The sequence below is a fragment of the Cnephaeus nilssonii genome, assembly GCF_951640355.1.
Source record: "Cnephaeus nilssonii genome assembly, chromosome: 18".
NCBI lineage: Eukaryota > Metazoa > Chordata > Mammalia > Chiroptera > Vespertilionidae > Cnephaeus > Cnephaeus nilssonii.
This window is the reverse complement of record NC_137089.1, coordinates 26,122,032-26,144,053: the sequence shown is the minus strand read 5'-3', so window position 1 is coordinate 26,144,053 and position 22,022 is coordinate 26,122,032. Positions and strand designations below refer to the sequence as shown.

At 38.3% G+C, this 22,022-nt stretch overlaps 1 protein-coding gene across 4 annotated transcripts in view; it reads left to right on the top strand.

The window, feature by feature from the left end:
• The window catches only part of ENPP2 (ectonucleotide pyrophosphatase/phosphodiesterase 2), a 76,767-nt gene extending 54,950 nt beyond the window's left edge, over positions 1-21,817 (top strand). For 2 of the 4 annotated variants that reach the window (XM_079796338.1, XM_079796337.1), the window contains exons 20-26: positions 6,592-6,663; positions 7,986-8,122; positions 9,309-9,444; positions 10,665-10,742; positions 14,284-14,416; positions 16,396-16,552; positions 21,218-21,817. In XM_079796338.1, coding sequence (XP_079652464.1) covers positions 6,592-6,663; positions 7,986-8,122; positions 9,309-9,444; positions 10,665-10,742; positions 14,284-14,416; positions 16,396-16,552; positions 21,218-21,388 — 884 coding nt within the window. In that variant the 3' untranslated portion in view covers positions 21,389-21,817. The remainder of the gene's footprint in view (positions 1-6,591; positions 6,664-7,985; positions 8,123-9,308; positions 9,445-10,664; positions 10,743-14,283; positions 14,417-16,395; positions 16,553-21,217) is intronic. The other 2 variants (XM_079796340.1, XM_079796339.1) reach the window with 1 other exon arrangement.
• Positions 21,818-22,022: the final 205 nt, after the last annotated feature.

The window sequence follows — 22,022 nt, the reverse complement described above, 5'->3', positions numbered from 1 at the left end:
TTGGATTGCAAAATGATTTCAATATTCATCTGGCAAAGGGTATTGGTTTATTCTATGTACACAGATGCCAGCTGTGTAATAGAAAAATTGCATTGTATATTTTTTCTTCAATAACTTTTCAGCCCTTTAAAAAATAAACATATGCGTTGTGTAGCTGATGGGTCATAAGTTAAGGTGCTGATGGGAACTTCGATGAAGGGACTGAAAGTCACAATTACAAATAGTAGCCGCTGGTACCTATATTGTAGCTCGCTTACCTGGTACATGGAGAGTCAAGTGTGTCTGTTGTGGTGGGGAGAGATAGACAGAAGGAACCAAATCAGAACTCCCTTTTCACACAAGGATCACCTTGAGCCCTAACTTATTCTCTTATTTTATGTCTAATGTTAATACACATGTGTTAGTCAACTTTTGCAAGCTTGTGATAAAATAATAACTTCAGTGATCTATACCAAGAAAGCTGCATTTCGTGCTCACATTTCAGCATGTTGACTATAGGCCTAAGTGTGGGTCTGCCTCATTATTCTGGAATCCAGGCAGGGGTAGCCCCTAGCTGAGACATGCCCTTTTTATGGCTGAAGGAAGGAGGAATGACAGAATCATGGAACGGGTCTCAGGCTTCTGCCATTATGAGGCATTTGTTAACTTCACAGTTCACTGGCAAAAGCAGGGCACATGAAAACAGTGGAGTGAATAAGTATATTCTGTAGATGGAGATATGGTCCTGAAGTCACATGGCAGTGGGCAGAAGTAATAATTAAGGACAATAACGCATCTACCCCACAAGCCCTTTTATCTGGTTTTGAAATTCCAGAAAATTAGAAGAAATCAGAAGGGGAGGAAAATGCCTCCATGCAGTTTATTGCAGTAGATGGGTTAGTATCTTGTAACAGCGAGGGAAGGACTAAAAGTCTATTAAAAAGTAAGTAGAACTCAAGCACAGCAGCCCCCAGTCATGCAGTAAAGATGCGGAGTCACTGTCTCCTGAGAGCAGTACTTGAGTTATTAGCTGACATGTGGTTCTGTTTATCACATGTGCTGTTTCCAATCTGATGAAGTCAAGGTTAAGGAAACCAGTAGAAGATTTTATTTACTTATTTTCCCTCTTTATAAAGATCTTCATCTTGTTTCTTCTTCCCTTTCTGCATCATCTCCGCCCCTCCCCCCGCCCCCTTCTTCTTTGATCATAGAACACAGACTCTGACATATAATTGGAAGAAAACAGCTTTGAAGATAGGGCTTGGTTGGTGGAAGGTACACAGATCATTCACACATTCTAGAAGTGATTTGAAATGTTTGATATCTAACCTCTAGTGCACTTCAGTGTCATTATAATTAGAAATACAGTCAAACCTCGCGTCTCAAACGTCTCCCATCTCGAACAGTTCTATTCTTTACCAAGTTATTCACAGAAAAAATGTCTGGTTATTTAGCCAAACTTCAGTTTCAACCTGACAACCCTTTCATGCTGATTCCTCAGCACAACAAAAATTGTCTCTTAGGCGACAAAGGAGAGAATGCTTTTGTTGCTGGTAAAGTCAATGATTAGCACAATTTTAAAACATAAAGAGGCCACAATTTTAAAACATAAAGAGTGCTAATGTTGCTAAGGGTGTGAAAGAAACAATGATCACAGACAATTGAAGAGGTAGAAAAACTGTTGTTTATTTGAATAAACAAAAAGCTGTTAGCCAGTGACAGCTATTTCAGAGGCCATGATACAAGAACAAAGACACCCGGAACAAGTGCTGAAAGTGATTCCTAAGGCTAGTAGGGGGTGGCTCAATCAGTTTAAGAAAGGAATTGTTTATTTATAGATTAAACAGTACATTAGACATGTATTGTATATAAGAAAGGTTAAAATGGAATTATTTGGGGGTCTGGAACAGATTAATTAAATTTACATTATTTCTAATAAAAAAATGATTCAGTTTTCAAACAAATCGCTTCTCGAACAGCCTTCGGGAATGAATTAAGTTTAAAATCTGAGGTTCCACTGTATTGGAATGTTGTCAAGGGGTGTGGAAGCTCATGATTTGCGTCTTTCAATATACCATCACCAAGACAGAGAAATAATACTGAGATGTTTCTCTCCCAAAGTCACTAATGAAACAGGGAATTATGATAACTTTAAATTGAATCCCCTGTTTTTGCTGATTCAAGTTCTGGCTCTTCCTGGCACTAAAACATTTCCATCTGGGGAAAAAAATCTGCTTTTACTTTGTTGGTGGCAGTGTGCTCATGTGACAAGACCAGCCCCACAACTCATGCTCAGTAGCCCCAGACTTCTGAGCATGAAAACCAGAGGTGTGTCTCAAGGTGAGTCACTACCTTTCAGAGCTGGCGGAACTATAGTTAGACCTCACCCATCCATCCCCCTGCTCAGAGGTGAGCCTAAGTGTCTTATTTCAAGATGATTTTACATCACTGAAGCTTAAAATGTATACACTTTCATGCAAATGGGCCCTCAAGGGCATTTGTAGAGTACTCATCCTGGGCTGGGAACTGATTTCTCTGAAATGTCTGGTTCCCTTCTATTTTGTCATCTTAGTTAGATATGACTTCACATTGGTGACCGAAAATATTAGGGAGGGTCCTAGTGACACATCTCCTTTGTCTGTTCACGGCCTATTGGGATAGCCTTTATTGATACAAGAGAGACTTTAAAACTTACATGCAATAAAAATAATTATATTTCCTTTCTTACTATGTGCAAAGCATGTCCTTGTTTAGTGTCTAGAATGTGTATAAGCCTCAGTAGTCCCTTTCTTGTCTCTTTCTGTCTCTCTGTCTCTTGGTCTTTTGTCTGCCTCCTTAAGGATCCTACATCCATTATGTCTTCAGTTACAAAGTGACATTTTTCGTGATCAGAGTTCTTTCTCATCTTCATGGTGTTTCCTGGGTCCTAAATCTGGTCTCCCACCTGAAGTATTCAATGTCTGCTCCACGAGAATAGAAACTCATGAATTCAAGTCAGTGTGTCTGAGAGTACATGTGTGTGGTAGGAATAATTGCTTCCCCTTTCTGTATATCTGTGAATATATATTGAAACCTTTAGGCATTTTTCAGACCTAAAGTTCTATCCAAATATTAAGTTTTATTACTTTTACTCCTAGTTTTTTAAAAACACACGTGTAGGTAGCTGATTTTTTTCAGAATGAATGATGTGCTATGCACATTCCATTTGTAACATTCATATGTGGCTATTTTAATGTCATCTGCCAAAAAACACACACACATACATCTAGTATATAATACCCATGTGTAAAAGCTGTACGTAACAGTAGTGAAACAACCCAGGAGTTCTATTTGAGGTAACAAAAGAAAGGTATAGTAGATTAACCTTAGGCAATATTTTGCCATACATATTTTGCTATAAATCCTTAAACTATCATAGAACGAAATAATTTACTAAAAATGAAGAGGAAGAATACATAATCTTTAAAAACAGTGATCTAAACTGCTTGCTAAAGCTTTAATATTTCTAGACATGTGGTGAATTCTGGATCTTAATTAGATGACTGTTGTTTCTGAATCACATGTACTTAATGTCTTGGCAAACTTACTGTGCAATGAAAACTCACTTTTTTGAGAGATTGAATCAATGGATGAATGAATGGACAAAATGGAAATTTAAAATCTCCCAGCAAGCAATCTGGCACTCGAGCCAGGTAAATTTTCACTGTAAGAAGAATTGCACTATTTATTTTTACCTTAATCTTTCTCTACTTAACATTGCTATAAAAATGTTTTATATTTTCTCAGTCAGTTTGACATACACTCTTATCTTTGTGAAAAAGGGGATTAAAAATCATTATACCTATATATGTTTGGCCTTCTGTCACACAGAATAGCAATTCATTTGGATAAAATAAATGACTTATATGTTGGTAATTCTTAACTTTAAAGCACAGTCTCAATTTGACTAGAGAGGGAATCTCTGTTACTTGTGCTAAAGTGTTTCTGTGTGTGTGTGTGTATCCTTGTGTGTGTTTTGGGGAAGAGTTGGGAGAAATCATTATATAGTATAATTGTTTATGAATTATAGTAGGATTCAAGGTGAATCAGATGGAATAGGCATTGAATTTTAATAACCTTTACCTACCAATATTTCTTTAACTGCAACTCTAACTACTACAACTACAACTACTTTGGGTCAAGACTAGGTTTACATATTTGTCTCCAAACAGTGCAACACCCCAGGAAGAGATGAGACCTTGGGAGGTTAAATTACAGAATCACAAAGCTATTAGGAGCTGAGAAGGGTTTTAACTCTAGTTCTACATGACACTAAAGGCCCTGTACTGTCCGGTGAAAAATCCTTCTTACTCTAAGTGACTATGTCAGGAGAGAATCTGGGTATTGCTATGTAGTTGAATTATTTTATGCAAATCATTAATCTCCAGTTCTTTCTCAGTGAAGTAGAGATGAATTCATCTGCTTAGTCTATCTCTTGGGGTTATGTTTGGCAGGTCATATTAGAAATCTACTTCTTTATAGTCATAAAGAATAGTATTTTAAAAAATAAACTAAGCATTCAACAAGTATTTACCAAGTAGGTATTTACCCAACAAGTATTTACCAAGAAGATAGTATGTGGTTGATATTATTGGAGTTAGAGAGATAATAAATAAAATGATATTCTTGTTCTTCTTATTTTATTGTGAGATTTAGCCAGTTAATGAATTACAATATAGTCTTAAGGGTTGAGGTAAGCAAGAAGAAGACATGAATAGAGGCATTGAATCTAATCCCAGAGGAGGTTGACATGGTAGTAAATGATAGTAGGCACTTGCAAGGCAAGGAGGAGAAAGGAGGCAGGGAAAAGAAAGATCATGGGTAGAGATTTTGTGGTAAAATGTAAGAGTACATTATTGTGGACATTTTAAAAATCACAAAGAGGAGGAATTTTCATGTGGCTCTTAAATTAGCCAGCTAATGTCTGAGACTATGAATCAAGAAGCTGAGGAGAGAAGAGAAACATAAGCTCAAGTCTAGGTGGCCAAATTTTGAAGACAAGAAGAATGAGCATTGGGGAAGTCCACACCACTTAAAAAGATTTGACTCATAGTATTTTGCCAAGTGTGGTATCTGAGGGAGAACCTTGGCATGTACCCCAAATGCCAGAGACTATTGTAAACAGGGAACTTGGGTGTGGTATGAAGGCTCTGTCTGAAATTTCGTGGAGTAGGGACCTAACCTAGGAAGATATGGACTGTGTTAGATCCCTATCAAGAAATCACAACAAATATATTTCCAGAGCAGAGGCTCTCGTACGTGTCTCCAGGTAGCTGGTCTCAAGATAAAGAGTTTATGTGTCCACAGACTGAGATTCAGTCACACTCTTTATGGCTCACGTTAGGGACATTTGCTAAACAGAAATGCAATGGGTGGCTTACCCGAGTAGCAGGGTCAGGTTGTGATGTCATACAGAGTAGCAGTCAGGCTGTGACCAAGAATCTGTGGTTATTCGAAACTCTGATAAACTGGGAAAGGAAAATCTAAATTTTGATTCTGGATTTTAAAGTTTGTGTTTCTTGTTTGGGTTTTAGAAAACGGTTGACCATGACATATTTGCCCAGTTAACAACTGAGAAAAAAGTAGTCCACATGAGATATTTGTGCTTCAGCTGTGTGCCAAAAATTGCAGTTGTGCATAGTTTGGAAGCTCTGAAGCACACATTTCTAAATAAAATTGAGTCTTTACATGTGGAGCAGAAGAGATGGAGTAACTTAACTGGGGAAATCTTTCAGGAGAAAGTGAATCTTAAGATGCCACTTCCCCTCCTCCCCTCCTCTTTCTCAGGTCTCTTCCATGAGGGCTGAACAATGTGACCATATTATTTGTCATCCACTTTTGAGTATGGAAATAAGCACTATTAACAATTATGCCAAGGCAATGGCATAAACTGGGATGTGGGGTCAACCTGGCTTAGTTTCCTATATTCTGTGAGGACTGTACTGATGCCACCTCACGCCCATCCATGGCATTCATCATGTCCTGTGTTCCCATTACGCTCTGTAGAAATCTCTAATATAGTGTGCCATGTTGGTGTCTCCCCTTGAACTGTGAGCTTTTTTAGGGTAAGAGCTCTATCTTAATTATCTTTGCCTAGTATCTCTATTCTATAGCCCGAGGGCTGACACAAAAAATGTACTCATTGATGAGAGGGAATATATTAATGAAAAATGTGGAGGTAGATAGATGACAGGATTGGTGGAGAAATTATTCCCGGTAGAGAGAAAGGGATAAAAGCATAGCGTTCCTAATGATTATGAGCTTAGTGTTGCAAATAAGTCAGCCTTCGTGGAATGGAGTGTCATGTTGAAAAATGGCAATAGGTGATGAGGATTAGTGGGGTGGGAGGGAGGGCAGAGTTGGTAGAGTCTATTGATTGTCCAAAACTATTATTTGGTGGCTGCTCTAAGGAGGGGTGTTCCATGGAGAGACATGGCTGCTGCCACCCCTTAATGGAATAGACTGAATGCTAGGTTTGCATTTGAATTTGGAAGAATGTGTTTGGTAAGCATTAAAATTTGAATGCTAAAAAGATAATAGCTTCTCAAAGAATTTTGATACTTCTGCTTCCAGCTGAAACCAGGAAATTCAGAGGCAACAAAAGTGAAAAGGAAAACGTTAATGGAAATTTTGAACCTAGAAAAGGTTTGGTTTGAGTTTTGAAGGAAAGTCTGACTTTGTTTACTACCCCCAAGTACTACTGTTATGATTTGCTGGCTTTTTTGTTGTTATTGCTCATTATATTTCATTTATATAATATGATCATATTATGTCCTAATTCTTCCGGATGGGTCCCCAAATTTAGCTGCTTAACCAAAGCTTCTACATTTACTGCAGTGCTGAAACCAGACTACGCAGAACAGGCTTGTGCTGTAACAGTGTGGGCCGCTTTGCCTCAAATCAGCAGTTTTACTTGGGGAGGGTCTTGCAAAGTATTCTAGGAAAAGTTTCCTCTGTTACTTGCATAGATGGGCAATACTTTAATTAAAGCAACATGTATAAATAATTTAATAAGTGACTGCCAGAACTGATTTTCTCTAATAAAAATAAGCATAAATATATTTTTTTGATGATCACTTAGGGAATTGTGAATTGCCTAAAACTCAATATCTCAATCTTTAAATATTTCGGTCTGTAAGACCCCAATTTCCAAGAATCTATGGAAGTGCTGACTTCAGCCCATCCAAACCGGGCAGATCAAGCTCCAGGCAGCTATTGCTGGTGTGGAATGAAAGTTTGCACACGAAACTGCTCTCTCTTCCTGGAAGAGTGAGATTTCTTCCCTAAGAGAAGAGCTTTCCCTTGGAGGTCTGAATCTACATTCTGGGGTCTTCACCGAGTTCTTTAGTCACTGATGACCTCCCCTCTTTTGTATTGAAAGGATGCTTCTAAATGTCCACTTATTTTATCTATACATGTTTCTTTAAGTTCTTACCTAAAGAGTTTTCCTCCATGTGATGAAGCTGCTTACTTTAAATGCTCATTACTACTCACTGTTTATGCTAAAATAATGCATATTTGAGTTGCTGTTTGCAACTAATGATCAAAGGGTGCCTTCCTCTTAATTAAATCATTGGTTAATTTGATGAGCCTTTTCAGGGGTCAAATGAATTAATTCCACCAAAATCAATCCTATTGACTGCTCATTCTGCTGAATCATTTCAAAATTTGCTAACCATGTTTCCTTCCTATACAGATAAAAATCCTTTACAAATAAAAAAAAGCATGAAAGTAAATATGGCACTTGCATAATAGTTTTGATAACTGTAAGCCTTGACCCATACTTAGGTAATCAGATAAACCACAAAGTGTTAGGAAAGTACTTGATTCAATTAAGGAGAAGGAGCTCTACGTTATTAATAAGTAAGCAAGCAAATTTTGGACAACTGGACTCGTCCAATGTTTCTTTAACATTTGATGTAAAGTTTAATTTGTGTTTAACACAGTTTTGTTTTGTTTTTTCCTAGAGAGACACCTCCTCTATGGACGCCCTGCAGTGCTTTATCGGACTAGATATGATATCTTATATCATACAGATTTTGAAAGTGGTTATAGTGAGATATTCCAAATGCCACTCTGGACATCATACACTGTTTCCAAACAGGTCATTGAGGAAATTGGGTTTTATACAATTCTTCATGTGATTACATTCCTTGCATTCATATTATAATTGCTTGCTTAACAGAATTTTGCCTTAGGAAAGATTTAAATTTTTTTCTGATGAAAAAAAATCATCCTATGTTGAATCTATTGCAAGATATTTTGAACTGGACTTTATGCAATGTTCTAATAATGTCTTGGTAATATGTTAAATATTAAAGGGGACATATTAATTATTTTTGTTACTTTTACTATGCTTGTCATTGCCCAATAGTTACAGAAGTCGCCAAGATTTGTTTGTTTTCATAGGCTTTTATTTTTTAGTGTAGTTTTAGGTTTAAAGCAAAATGGAGTGGAAAAGACAGAGAGTTCCCATATATCTACACCCTTACATACACACAGCCTCCCCACTATCAACATCCTATTTGTTTGTTTTTTTAAAATATATTTTTAATGATTTCAGAGAGGAAGGGAAAGGGAAAGAGAGATAAAAACATCAAAGATGAGATCACCCTACTGGTGATCAAGCCTGGAACCTTGGCATATGCCTTGACTGGCAATCAAACTGTGACCTCCTTGTTCATAGGTCGACGCTCAACCACTGAGCCTGCTGGTCAGGCCCTATTTGTTTTTTAATAAAAGTTTATATTGGACTTTCAGTTGTGATGAAGATAAGTTGATATCAGGAATTAGACACTTTTATTTGACAGTTGAGGATATGTTTTTAATTTCTAAATACAACTGAGCACTTCTACAACCTCAAACACAGCTTCTTGTTAATTTGTATTGTGTGCATGTGTGTTGCTCTGGCATACAATAGGCATGTACAGTCTTTCTTTTCATAGAGACCAAGTTTATATTATTTCTCAGAGTATTATTTTTTAATTATCTTCTGTGGCATCCCATTTATTATTTCAACAGTGGGACTCCTGCTATATATATTGTTTTACTTAAGATTTTATCAAGAGAGTTCTGCTGCTAAATAGATAAGTGTTTGAAAATTACTGGCTTACTGTATTTGAACTGAGGTCTTTTTTATTTTTAAGGAGTCAGGATATCAGAATATGAGCTACAATACAAGCTAGAGGGGTTTGGATGCTGCAACAGAATAGACTGGTTTCAGCATGGTACAGTCAGTTGGATGTTGTCTTTGTGATGGCATTACTGACCACCTCTGACTCACCATGCAGGCGGAGGTCTCCAGCATCCCTGAGCATCTGACCAATTGTGTCCGGCCTGATGTTCGTGTTTCTCCGAATTTCAGTCAGAGCTGTTTGGCCTACAAAAATGATAAACAGATGTCTTATGGATTCCTCTTCCCTCCTTGTAAGTTACAAAGTATCAGGATCTGACCGTCCTAGAGGGGTGTAATTTTGTGGAGTCTGGAGTGTGCAACTTGGTATTTAAGACTTCATTGGTTTCAGCTTTTCTTCAGGAGAGCTGCTCAAGAGACTGAAGGGATGACCTTCTATGGCAGGCGTCCTCAAACTACGGCCCGCAGGCCACATGCGGGTGTTTTTGCCGTTTTGTTTTTTTACTTCAAAATAAGATATGTGCAGTGTGCATAGGAATTTGTTCATAGTTTTTTTTAAACTATAGTCCGGCCCTCCAACGGTCTGAGGGACAGTGAACTGTCCCCCTGTTTAAAAAGTTTGAGGACCCCTGTTCTATGGGATCCTTCCAAAACTGGCCAGAAAAGAGACCAGCTTTCACAAATCCTATTCTCCAGGGCAATTCTAAACTGCAAGGGAATATTCTGTGTGCCTCCTCATATCATTAAATGGGAATCTGAAAGTGAAATAGTAAATCATTAAGACATTATCCTATAGAATAATCCTATAGAATAAAAGGGTAATATGTAAATTGACTAAACAGCCGAATGACTGGTTGCTATGACACGCACTGGCCACCAGGGGGGTAGATGCTCAATGCAGGAGCTGCCCCCTGGTGGTCAGAGCGCACCCATAGGGGGAGTGCCACTCAGCCAGAAGCCAGGCTAACAGCTAATGAGCTCAGTGGTGGTGGCAGGAGCCTCTCCTGCCTCCGTGGCAGCGCTAAGGATGTCAGTCGGACATCCCCTGAGGGCTCCCAGACTACTAAAGGGCGCAGGCTGGGCTGAGGGAACCACCACCCTCCCCCAGTGCATGATGTCGTGCACCTGGCCTCTAGTTATTTAAATAATACTATAGAGGTGATCTCTTAAAAGTACATGAAGCTCTTTAATTATCTCTCATTAGCTTGATGACATTTTTTAAAAGTCCAAATTACACTAGTGAAATCAAGGACTTTTTTCCACAATATTTAAGAGATCCAAGACTAGGTAGGAAGAAAAAACATAAAAATTTTTGAGAGAGCTACTGACTGAAGGAAAGAGATTGAGTGGGGGGTGGGAAGTAGGAAATTCTATATATAAAGTAAGGATTGAGTAGGAATAAAAGAGTAGATTCATCCACTTCAGGCTGTTTGAATTATTTTAGAGGATTGATTTTTTAAATTGATGTAGGTTTTGGTAAGTAATGGACACTGTTTGTTTTTCTAATGTTTAGATCTGAGCTCTTCACCAGAAGCTAAATATGATACATTCCTTGTAACCAATATGGTTCCAATGTATCCTGCTTTCAAACGTAAGTCCAATATTTACCTAGTAAGCTATTATTTATGAAAAAATATTTTCAAATTTACCACTTAACTTTTCTACCTCTGTATTACCTTTTGTGTTAAGCTTTGCAACATTTGAAGACATTTCATGTAAATTCTCTACCATTAATCCAAAATATGAATCTGTAACAGCGGTAAGCAGATTCTTTATCCATTGTTTAAAACTAAGAAATTGAGTCACAAGAAGTGATCCAGATCACCTGGTGTGGCTCAGTGGTTGAGCATCGACCTATGAACCAGAAGGTCACGGTTCGATTCTCAGTCAGGGCACATGCCTGGGTTTTGGGCTCGATCCCCAGGAGGGGGCATACAGGAGGCAGCCGATTGATGATTCTCTCTCATCATTAATGTTTCTATTTCTCTCTTCTTCTCCCTTCCTTTCTGAAATCAATAAATAATATATCTTTTTTAAAAAGTGACCCAGATCATGAATGGTAGAAGCTGAACTAAACCAAGTTCATGTTTTCATTTTGACCTGGTGTTCTTTCTGCTTCAGTGCTGATTATATGGCTGGTTAAAAGGGGGGATTCTCTGTATTTTGGAAGCTACTTGACATTCAACAGCATCTAATATGTATTTATTGAATGCTCCAGTAAAAGCTACTAGTACCTCTCTCCTTCAGGATGATGGTGACAATGTATTTTGAATGTTGACGCTGAAACACAGTAAGAGCTCAGTTGTCTTCTGAATCATCAGAGTATTGAATTCAGATGTCTTTTGGAGCTCTGCAAATTATCTTAGTTTCTCTGAACACTCATTATTTCTTTGCACATGGCATAAATATTTGTGGGTAATAGTGATATGACTGATATAAGCACAATAAGCCCTGGGCCAGAAACTGGGTTCTAGTCCCAGAAGGGTGACCTCTAACTATGTGATCATATAGATATCATTTAACATCTCATTTGTAAAATTAAGAGATTTAATTGCATGGCCTCTATGGTTTACATATAGATTTATGACTTAATTGGCCAAAACAATCCATTTTCTATTTCTGATAACAAATAATTCATTCATTTTCTCATTTATCCATCCATTTGCTTATCCATGCATGTGTTCAAACATAGAGAAAGCAGTGTGGAGTAGCTTTTACCTCCATTCAGTTCATTTACAGTGAACAGACCTATATGCTTACAGGAAAGATAGGAAAAGGAGGTGTCTCTCCCCACTTGGTACGGGAGCATTGGGCTGTGTTACAGGACTCTCAGGGCTGAAATAAAGTCTCAAAATAGGACCCACAAGAACAAATGATTGTAGAGTATCATCGACCGTGGCAGGCCTCCCCAACTTGACTTTGGTGAAATGGCCAACATGGTTTAGAGGGGAAAATATTTATTTGATGCCCTAGGTTACTAAGTGAAGGTTTATTTAAAGGTGAAATCCACTGCTTATGAATGAAAAATTAAAGTATGCTCTTAAAAGATTTCCTGGTTTGTTCTCCAACCCAACTGAGAAATGTTTCAGCAACCCATTTTGACACATGTCAAAATATTACATGAGATGCAGCTTCATTTAATTTCCAAAAATCAGGGTTCACTGGATTTCTTTATTCTTACTGATGCCTTTTGACCAAGCAGTAATAAAGGAAACACTTGGTACCACCCTGAGGCTGGCATGACAGAAGGCCTTTCACAGAGGGCTCACTGTTCTTCACTGGGGAATGGTTTTCTCAATATGCCACAATTCTGCGGGTTTGGCCTTTTGACTGTTCTCATTGTTATTTCTTTCCCTGTTTGCCTCTCCAGTTTTTATGCTTAAGTTAACATTTGAACGCCTCTCCTACTGTCCTCCTTTCTTTATTGCAAATAATTATCTGTAGTGCTTTGGCTCTGGGGGCCTGCTCTTTCCCACTCAGAGCATCAGGAGATATCATATGCAGTTGAAGTACTATGGGCAAAATGGCCAAGTACTTTTGAATGCGAGTGGTAAGAAGTGATAACAGCCTACACCTTACCACCTCCGTGTGGAATGGAGCGTAGTAAGTTGAATCCAACTTTTCAGAACCAATGCATTGTTTGCCTTTCCTGTTTTCTTCTTTTATTTCCTTCTTTTGCTTTCTCCTTTCCTGCCCCTAGTAATGCAAAATGGAGCTAGAGTGGACAATTAAGTTCTCTCTAGCAGGTGACCTTGAAACCAAGAAATGAGTAATGGAGAAGAAACCTGACTTGCACGGATCAGGGAATGACTTTTCCAGGCAAAAAGAAGATCAAAGGCAAAAGTTTAGTTGGAAACAAGTTGGCAAGGCTGGGGACAGGAAGAAAGCCATGTACCTCAGGGGGAAGGGGTAGGAAGCAAAGCCATGGAGGTAGGCGGGGTCTACAGTGGGAAGTTGGGATTTTATTCTAATTATATACAGTGAGAAATCATCTGGAGTGTTAGAAATGCGTGTTGGGGTAGTGTGATGCAGCCTTATTTATGGTGTAAAAGAATCTGTCTATATAGAGAATGGGCTACAGGAAAGTGAGAGTTTCTTACAGAGAGCCCAGGAAGTAGGCTTTTGTAGTAGTTTCTGGAAGAGAGGATAGTAACTTAGACCAGAGTGGATGGGGTGAAAATGGTGAGAAGTGGTTAGATTGGATGACTGGGATGTATTTTAGAGATGGCACAGTTGGGTCTTGTTCACATGTATATGAACTAAGGAGAGAAGCCAGCAATGACTTGGAGGATTTTGACCTGAACATCTGGGTGTGTGTGCCATTAACTATGATGGAGAAGACAAGAATTGTGGCAAGATTGGAGAGGAAAATCAAGAATTCTGTTTGGATACATTTTTGCTCTACATGATTATTAGATTTTCAAGTGGACCATGAGATGGGTAGTTGGATAGCATGTCTGAAGCCCTGTTTATGTCTGGAGACATAAACAGGGGAACTACGATAACTATGAGATTATGAAGGAATAGATTATAGAGTAAAGCCTTTTTTTCCATTTCTCACAAGTATTATACTTCTTCTTTTGTACATACTATTCCCCCTGCCTGGAATGTCCTGTCACCACCTCTTTGCCTAGGAAACATCCACTTGTCCTTCAGATCTCAACTCAGTAACCACTTCATCTGCAAATTCTTCCCTGAGTTATTGGGCTAGGACAGTGGTCGGCAAACTCATTAGTCAACAGAGCCAAATATCAACAGTACAATGATTGAAATTTCTTTGGAGAGCCAAAATTTTTAAACTTAAACTTCTAATGCCACTTCTTCAAAATAGACTCACCCAGGCCGTGGAATTTTGTGGAAGAGCCACACTCAAGGGGCCAAAGAGCCGCATGTGGCTCGCGAGCTGCAGTTTGCCGACCACGGGGCTAGGGTAAACTTCCCTACCAGTGTCTCCATACCTTTCTCTTTGCTGGTCCATAAATGACACACACAAAGCTAATGCTTTAGGATGGATTCTTCTCAGCTCTATTGTCTCTTGGTTTGTGACATTTGGCTTATAGAATGTACTCTAGAGAGAATTTAGCCAAAGCAAGGAGCTTTATTCATGAAGTACTGATTTTGTCTTTGCACAGGAGTCTGGAATTATTTCCAAAGGGTATTGGTGAAGAAATATGCTTCAGAAAGGAATGGAGTTAACGTGATAAGTGGACCCATTTTCGACTATGATTACGATGGCTTACATGACACACAGGACAAAATCAAACAGTAAGCTTTTCATTTCTACTTGGTGTGTGTGTTTTTCTAATTCTTGTATATCACTCAAGACTATTCTTCAAAGAGTATCGTACTAGAGAAGAGCTAATACCCCTTAAATTTTTTGCTCTTTGAATCTCCTTGTGATTTCTTTAGTTCTTATGGACCTTTGATTAAGCATGGCATTGGTGGTTGGAATGAAATTGGGTTTTGTGGTAAATAAATGCACTTTTCCATTCTAGGAAAGAAAATGTACCTGAAGATTTAAAATTTTTTGTCACTTACTCTTCAACAACTCTTCTGTGGGAAAATGATAATTTTCATATATCTTCATTATTTGGGGGACTTTTAAAATTTCTTAGATTTTCTGAGTTAGTATGTCTCAGTAGGAAATTGCATATAGACTTTCATTGAATCTAGTTTCTACCTTCTGTGGTGTTATTGGGGATATAATAGGATATGCAGAATACTCTGCTCACAAGGAACTTATAATCTGGTGGTGAAGGCAAGAAGATACAAATAGAACAATTCATATGTCATCATTTAATTTTATACATACATGAAATAATCAGAGCAGCACAAAAATTAAGAAGGTTTAATTGTGATTTACAGATAATTAGAGAAAATGCTATTTTTTACATAGACAATTAATAAATTAGAGGTTATCTTACTCCCTTTCCAGTCATTCATTATATTTCATCATAACTGTACAATTACTTTATTGCTGATTATTGTTATAGTTTTTAGCCAAAATTATGTTATCAGTTCAATGATAATTTTCAATATTTTGAAAATGATTAAAATTAAGATAATAGAATACCAGGTAAGGAATTGTGATTTGTATACTTCATTCTACTGGAAAAGATTTTTAATACCTCTAGGTTTATCACTAGCACTCAGTCCTTAGTATTTCCTTTAGTAAGTTAGTTCTCTGTACCCAGTTCAGGATCTTATTGTGGCTTGAAAGCACTATTATACCCCTATCTTCAGTGTGTCTTCTCTCTGGCCCATTTTACACAACTATGAAAGTTATCTCACTGAAACATGGATTTCACAATGACTATTCCTAGCACAGAAACCTTCAGTCATGTTACTGCCTAAACAACAATGCCGTAACGTAACTGAATGCAGTTTTGGCTGCCTGCCACAGCAAAATCTAAAATCATGAAACAGGTGCTGGTAAAAAGTAAAGCGGTTTATTAAAGTGCCAGCAACCTTAGAAAATGGAGGACTGTTGTCCCAAAGCCCATTTTAACATCTCAGTGCAGGCAGGGGTTTTTATCAGGAGGGAGAGGGAAAGCAGGACAAAGAAATTAGGGAGAGGGAAGGTTGAAAGTTCTTGACACGTAAGTCAGAAGAATCCATTTCAATGATTATATTAAAACTGGTCAAGCTTTTTATGGTTGAGAGCAAGTCTCCTAGAGCCAGAACATCTGGTTGCTAGAGTTAGCCTCCTTCCCTGAAGCTAGTTCCTGTAATATGCTCAAAAGGCTGTTAGCGATTTATTGCAGACATGACTAATCAGGCATTTTTTTGGGGGAAGGCATACACCCTATTCCCTGATTTGGAGAGAAGCATTGTTCAGTATATTTTACTTAATCAAGAAGGTTATTTTGTTAGTTAGCATAAGATTTCATATATTCTTTTTAACACAAACCCCACAACTTGGCACTCAGAACCCTTCATAATTTGAAATATGTTGACCCTTCCAGCCTCACTTTCCTACTATGTTGTTCTATTCATCATGCCCAGCATCAAGTCTTGATTCAAGCTGTTTTATTTTCCTGGAATATCTTTTTTACTCTGCCAAGTTGAGAGAGAGGGAGAGTTGAGGCAGCTAAAACATTATGTTCAGAGATAAAGAAGTGGGCTACTCCTTAGAAGAAAAAAATAATTCAATTAAGTGGGAAATATTTTTAGTGACCAAGGCAATAAACGGGTACACCACTTGGAAAGCTACTACATCAGTTGTAAATATCTTCCTATTTCAGGTACGTGGAGGGCAGTTCCATTCCCGTTCCAACTCACTACTACAGCATCCTTACCAGCTGCCTGGATTTCACTCAGCCTGCAGACAAGTGTGATGGCCCCCTCTCTGTCTCCTCCTTCATTCTTCCTCACAGACCTGAAAATGAGGAGAGCTGCAATGTGAGTTCAAAGAGAGCTATTTAGGATGTGGTTACATCTTTACTTCTCAATCTGTGTCTCCACTGTTGAACCAGAACATACTTATTATAAGACACTAGACACTTGGACTATGCAATTAAGTAGAAAGAAGAAAGGATCCAAGCAAACTTTGCTTAACACTTGGGAACTGTGTTCTAATGGCTTTTTATTTTTCAATGTAAGAGTGTGGGTGTATGTGCGTGTGTGCTTTAATGAAGTTCTATTTATGTATTTGAGTTTGACAGATGATAAAAGTGCCCAAATGCTTTGAGTTTTGCAAAAGACATACAGATTTTATAAAAAGAATGAGGAGAGTAGTAAAATTTTGATAATTATTGAAAATAGATAAGAGTTCTCTCTACTTTGATGGGTGTTTGAAATTTTCCATAATAAAAACATTTTTAAAAGACACACAGGGGAATATATTCTTTATAAATCAGAATTCATTTGCTTCTAGTTATGGGAGGGGGTCACCCCATTTTCAAATAGCACAGGGGACTCCTGACTCTTTTATTTACATGTAGAGGCAGGATGGCATGATGAAAACTCCCCAGGGAGCTAGACATGAGCCATGCTGTATGCTCTTGGTCCTGAACTAATTCTACACTCGGGGACAAATAACAGCTATTCCAGGTCTCACTAATGCGATTGAGTGTCTGTGCTCCAAGGCTGATTTTAGGAGTAATAGTCTTTATGCTTTGGTTTCATGTAATATAAAGAGCAGGGACAAAATCTACTCAAGAAGAATTTTTTTGTCAACAAGCACAACTCAAATTCCTAACTTGTGTAAGATACTCTGGGAGAAACAGTAGTCTATTAAACAGTCACTACCCTAGGCAGCCTTCAGTGGGAGAGAGCAAATGAAATGGGGAGAGCAAATGAAACGGGTACAGAAATGGCTACAGTAAAAGGCACAGTGCCATAGAATAGCTTCAACAGAGATTATCAGCTTCATGGCCAAGGTGGCTTTTGGACAATGGTTTCAACTATAGGAGAAGATTGAGGCTATGCATATCCAAAGCAAAATAAGGGATTCAGGAAAAAAGAAAGAAAATTGAAATGATGGCCAAGAAAGCTAATTAAGTTCAGATGGAATATTGGAAAGAAAAGTAATAGTGGGAGGTAAGGTTTGTTTTTTTAAATTTTTCAATTAAGTTGACAGCCAATACTACATTAGTTTCAGCTGTACAACATAGCGATTACGCATTTATATACGTTATGAAGGGATCATCCCAGTAAGTCTAGTGCCCCTCTCACACCATACCTATTTGTTGCAATTTATGGACTATATCCCCTACACTTTACGTTATAGCCTTGTGACCATTTTTATAACTGGCAATCTGGTTTTAAAACTTGCTTGAAATCAAATTTAAAATGAAAGAAATAGTAACAATAGTCATATTACCAGCAGTAGTAGCTGTACCGTTTATTGAGTACATGTGGCCATCCAAGTCCTGTGCAAGCCCTTTATATATATTATTTCTAATGTTCTAATTACCCTGTGAGGCAGATATATATATGCTCTCCCCTAGCCCCTTTTATTAACTATTGAGAAACCTAGAGCTAATAAAGGAAAAGTATGTTAGATGTTAACCTGTTTAGTCACTAGGAGAGCAGGACTTTAGAGTCAATGTTTCTGACTCTAAATGCCCATCCTCTTTCAAATTGATCAGATTTTCATTGTGGAACCTTGGGACCTTAGAAATTTTTCTTATTGCATAGGCATTAAAAAGCAATGTAAAATGTTTAAGCATAGGAGAAACATTGTAGGCTCTGCTTTAGGGGGATAAATTTGAATGAAAGGGTGTCAAGCATGGTACTCAATGGCGTTTGGCAAGATTCATTTCATGGGATTGAGGTAATAACTTAAACTGGGGTTGTGAAATTGAAAAAGAAGGGTGAAGGCAGCAATATTATACTGAAAGGATCATTAAGATCTTATAAATTATTGGATGGGAAGTGGAGAAGCAAGAGAACTGTAAGAGAGGCGAGTTCTCATCAACATATTGGCTAGATCTCAATTTTGATTGTTTAGAACCACAAGAGTAGCTAGTGGTCCACCAGAAGAGTGTATAACAGGATATGCTTTCTTTGAACTTCAAATTTACTAAAAAATTGTTGTGGGGAGGTAATTTTTTTGCAAAAAACGAACATACACATGTTGTGGAGTGAAACTCAAAATTGCCATGCATTTTTAAAGATAAAGTGGAAACTAAAAAGAACATTTAAGAATCAAAATAGGCTATTTAAGGTATTCGTAGGTTCCTAGGGAATACATGTTCAAGTTCCTCTGTCAGTAGAGGAATTTGATGATGGGAGAATTTGAAAATGTTATTTTAAATTCAGGTCAAAGCAGGTCTTTAGTTACTGCAAATTTTTCATCTGACAAATGAAATCCACTAACGTTCTCATAGGTCTTTCTCTTCTTATTGGTTCCTGGCTCTGCATAGAGCTTAGAGAAGAACCCGCTATCCACATAGAAACCTGTCCTTGCATTGAAGTTCACCTTAAAACTGCCAGGACTTGAATTCAAACTCAGTTGGGATAAAATCAGGGAGAACAGGCAGGTGAACAGTAAATTTTCATGTAATAGAGACAATAAGCAAATTCATGGATTGTGCTTTTGGTTGCGTTAGTGTTCTAAGTTATTTATCCTTAAAGTTTTTCATTTCCTTCCCTCCCTCGGTACACATGAACTTTTATTTGAGTTTTATTAGTTTTGCATTTCACACTAGATTCTCCCTCAGCAAATGCTTCTGTAGATTGCCTGCTAACATCAGGTAGGAGGCATTTTTTTTTTCATGTTTAGCATAGCTAGTATTTTCTAATGATTAATTGGAGGCTAGATTTTAACATGTTAGAGCCAGAAAGAATGTCTGTCAAATGAATTTGGCAAATCACTTCCCAAGGAAAGAAATAGCAAAACACAGATTTCCCCCCTGAATTCTTATAAATTTAAATTAGGAAAAACCTTTTCACCCATGTCCACACATTCAAATGGCTGTATTTACAAAGAAACAAGTAGACTTACTGACCATTGAAAATCAAATAAATGAGTTGAATATGAAAATTCTCCCAAAATATAGCTTCATGCTTACTCTGCTTACTCGGAGGGGGTCCTACAGGGTTTGGAGACCTCCTACATCGTTAATTATATGGTCGCACTGAGGACTGGTCAGTACCCTTGTGGGTAGAGTTATATTTAGGTCTTTCCTGTGAATCTCAGAGATCTTGGTTAGCTTGGGTTAGGAGGGTGGGGCATGGAGTGTTAAAATCCTTACTCCTCTAGTCTGCAAAGCAATTTCTTCCTATTTCTTCATTTCGCCTGGGATGGCCGGGCATCAGTTTCCTGAACCAACACCCTCATGGTACATATTTAGCACTGGCACAAGCTGCTCTAGCTCCCTGTCCAGGTCGCTGTGGGTTGGAGCTTTTCGAGAAAACCCATTGCAGGTTCTTGGGCTTTGGTTCATTGATCCCACTAGCAGTAAAAGAGTTGGGCGAGGGCAGGTCTGAACATTCTCAGCCCTGGGACACACAGCCACCCTTCAACTTGTAGAAAGACTCTTGGGAGCCATTGCACTTCTGGGGCATTTGGGAATGAAATTATTTGCAAAGGTTCTCCTGCTTCGTGTCTACCAATGAAGGTATTTCTTCATAATTCTCAGAGCTCTCAGATTTCATTCTTGCTCTCAAAAGTGAAATTGGTTGTTTTTAAAATGTAAAGGACTGCTTCTCCTGAATTGCTTTTTGGTTTCAACTTAGACATGAAATAAATTGATTGGTGTGAGACATCTGACCGTCCTTCTTCTGAATATGTGCTGGTGGGGCTGTTGTAGGCAAGTAGTTAAGACACAGAGAGATTTTCTTTCTTTTTTCCATGGCGCTGTTTTCTTACTCTCTCCCCACCCTTTCTTCCTTCCTCTTCTTCCTACCCCCCTAGGGAGCTGCTGAGGTAAGCATTTCTCCTTGTGAACCAAGGGAGAAACTGAAGACTAGAGAGATCAACTTGTTTAACCAAAGTCTCCCAGCCGGGAAGTGGTACAGCCACAATTCCAACCTAGGTCTCTTGGGCCCCAGAGTGCCAGGTGTATCAACTGAGCTGCTTCCAGTCAAACTCATTATTCAAATGTCAGTTCATTACAGTCTAATAGATGATGTAGCTGACGCAGCGAGTTCGTCTGAAAGACTAGGAATGCACACAAATAATGTTGTGCATTGGACACAAACTTCTTACTTTCCTGGGGAGGCAGAGGAGCATTCCGATCACTTGTGCTCTGTGCTCAACACTGTAATTTGACGGGGAGGGGGCGGGGGGACAGATTACTGAATTCTCCAAGACCTTTGGTTTTCCTCATTTTGATTTATGTTCTGAGAACCTATTGAGTCAAATGCCCTTTCATACCACATGTTTCGTTTATTTAGTGCAGCTAATTGCTGTTGAGAATGTTTATAGCCAAGGGCAAGTATTTGTGGCGCATTACTGACAGGAATGTGGTAGAGTGGCGGGGAGGCCAGGAAGGAATAACACACTGGCTCTGGGTGCAGGAGTGCCTAGAGGTCATTCGTGGACTTGGAACAAACTGATCATTTGGAGAACCTCCTCTGGAAAATTCTGACTCTGACTGTATACTATTTCCATTGCAGAGCTCAGAGGACGAGTCGAGATGGGTAGAAGAACTCATCAAGATGCACACAGCTCGGGTGCGGGACATTGAACATCTCACCAGTCTGGATTTCTTCCGAAAGACCAGCCGTAGCTATTCAGAAATCCTGGCACTAAAGACCTACCTGCATACATATGAGAGCGAGATTTAACTTTCTGATCATCTGCAGTGCTGTCTTATCAACTGGTGTATATTTTTATATTGTTTTGTATTTATTAATTTGAAACCAGGACATTAAAAAAAATGTTAGTATTTTAATCCTGTACCAAATCTTACATATTACGCCTGAATGGCTCCACTGTTTTTCTCTAATGCTTGATTTAGGTAGACTTGTATGCTGCGTAGAGCTTGTAAGAAATACTGCAGCTAGAGATTTTTAGTGGAAGCTTCTAAATGGTGCTGCAAATTTGATACATGCATTGAGGAAATATTGATTTTCCAGTGCACAGTTGCTACATTTAGTCCTGTACTATATTGAAACACTGATTTTGTAAAGTTGCATTTATTTCTGTTAATGATAACAGACATATTTAAACCTTATAAACCAATCTTAAATATAATAAATCACACATTCAGGTTTTTTTCTGGTTTTACTTGGCCTTTATTCTACTTATGAACTAGAGTGTTTGCTGCAGGTATGTTCATGCATGAAAGGTATACATTTCTTGCATTGGGTGGGCCCTTTTTCTAGTTGGTTGTAGTTCACACAGTCAAAGGGGCATGCTTGATGTTCAGCTACAGTGGCCTGGATAAGATAGTTTAGGTACATATCTATGGGAAAGCAG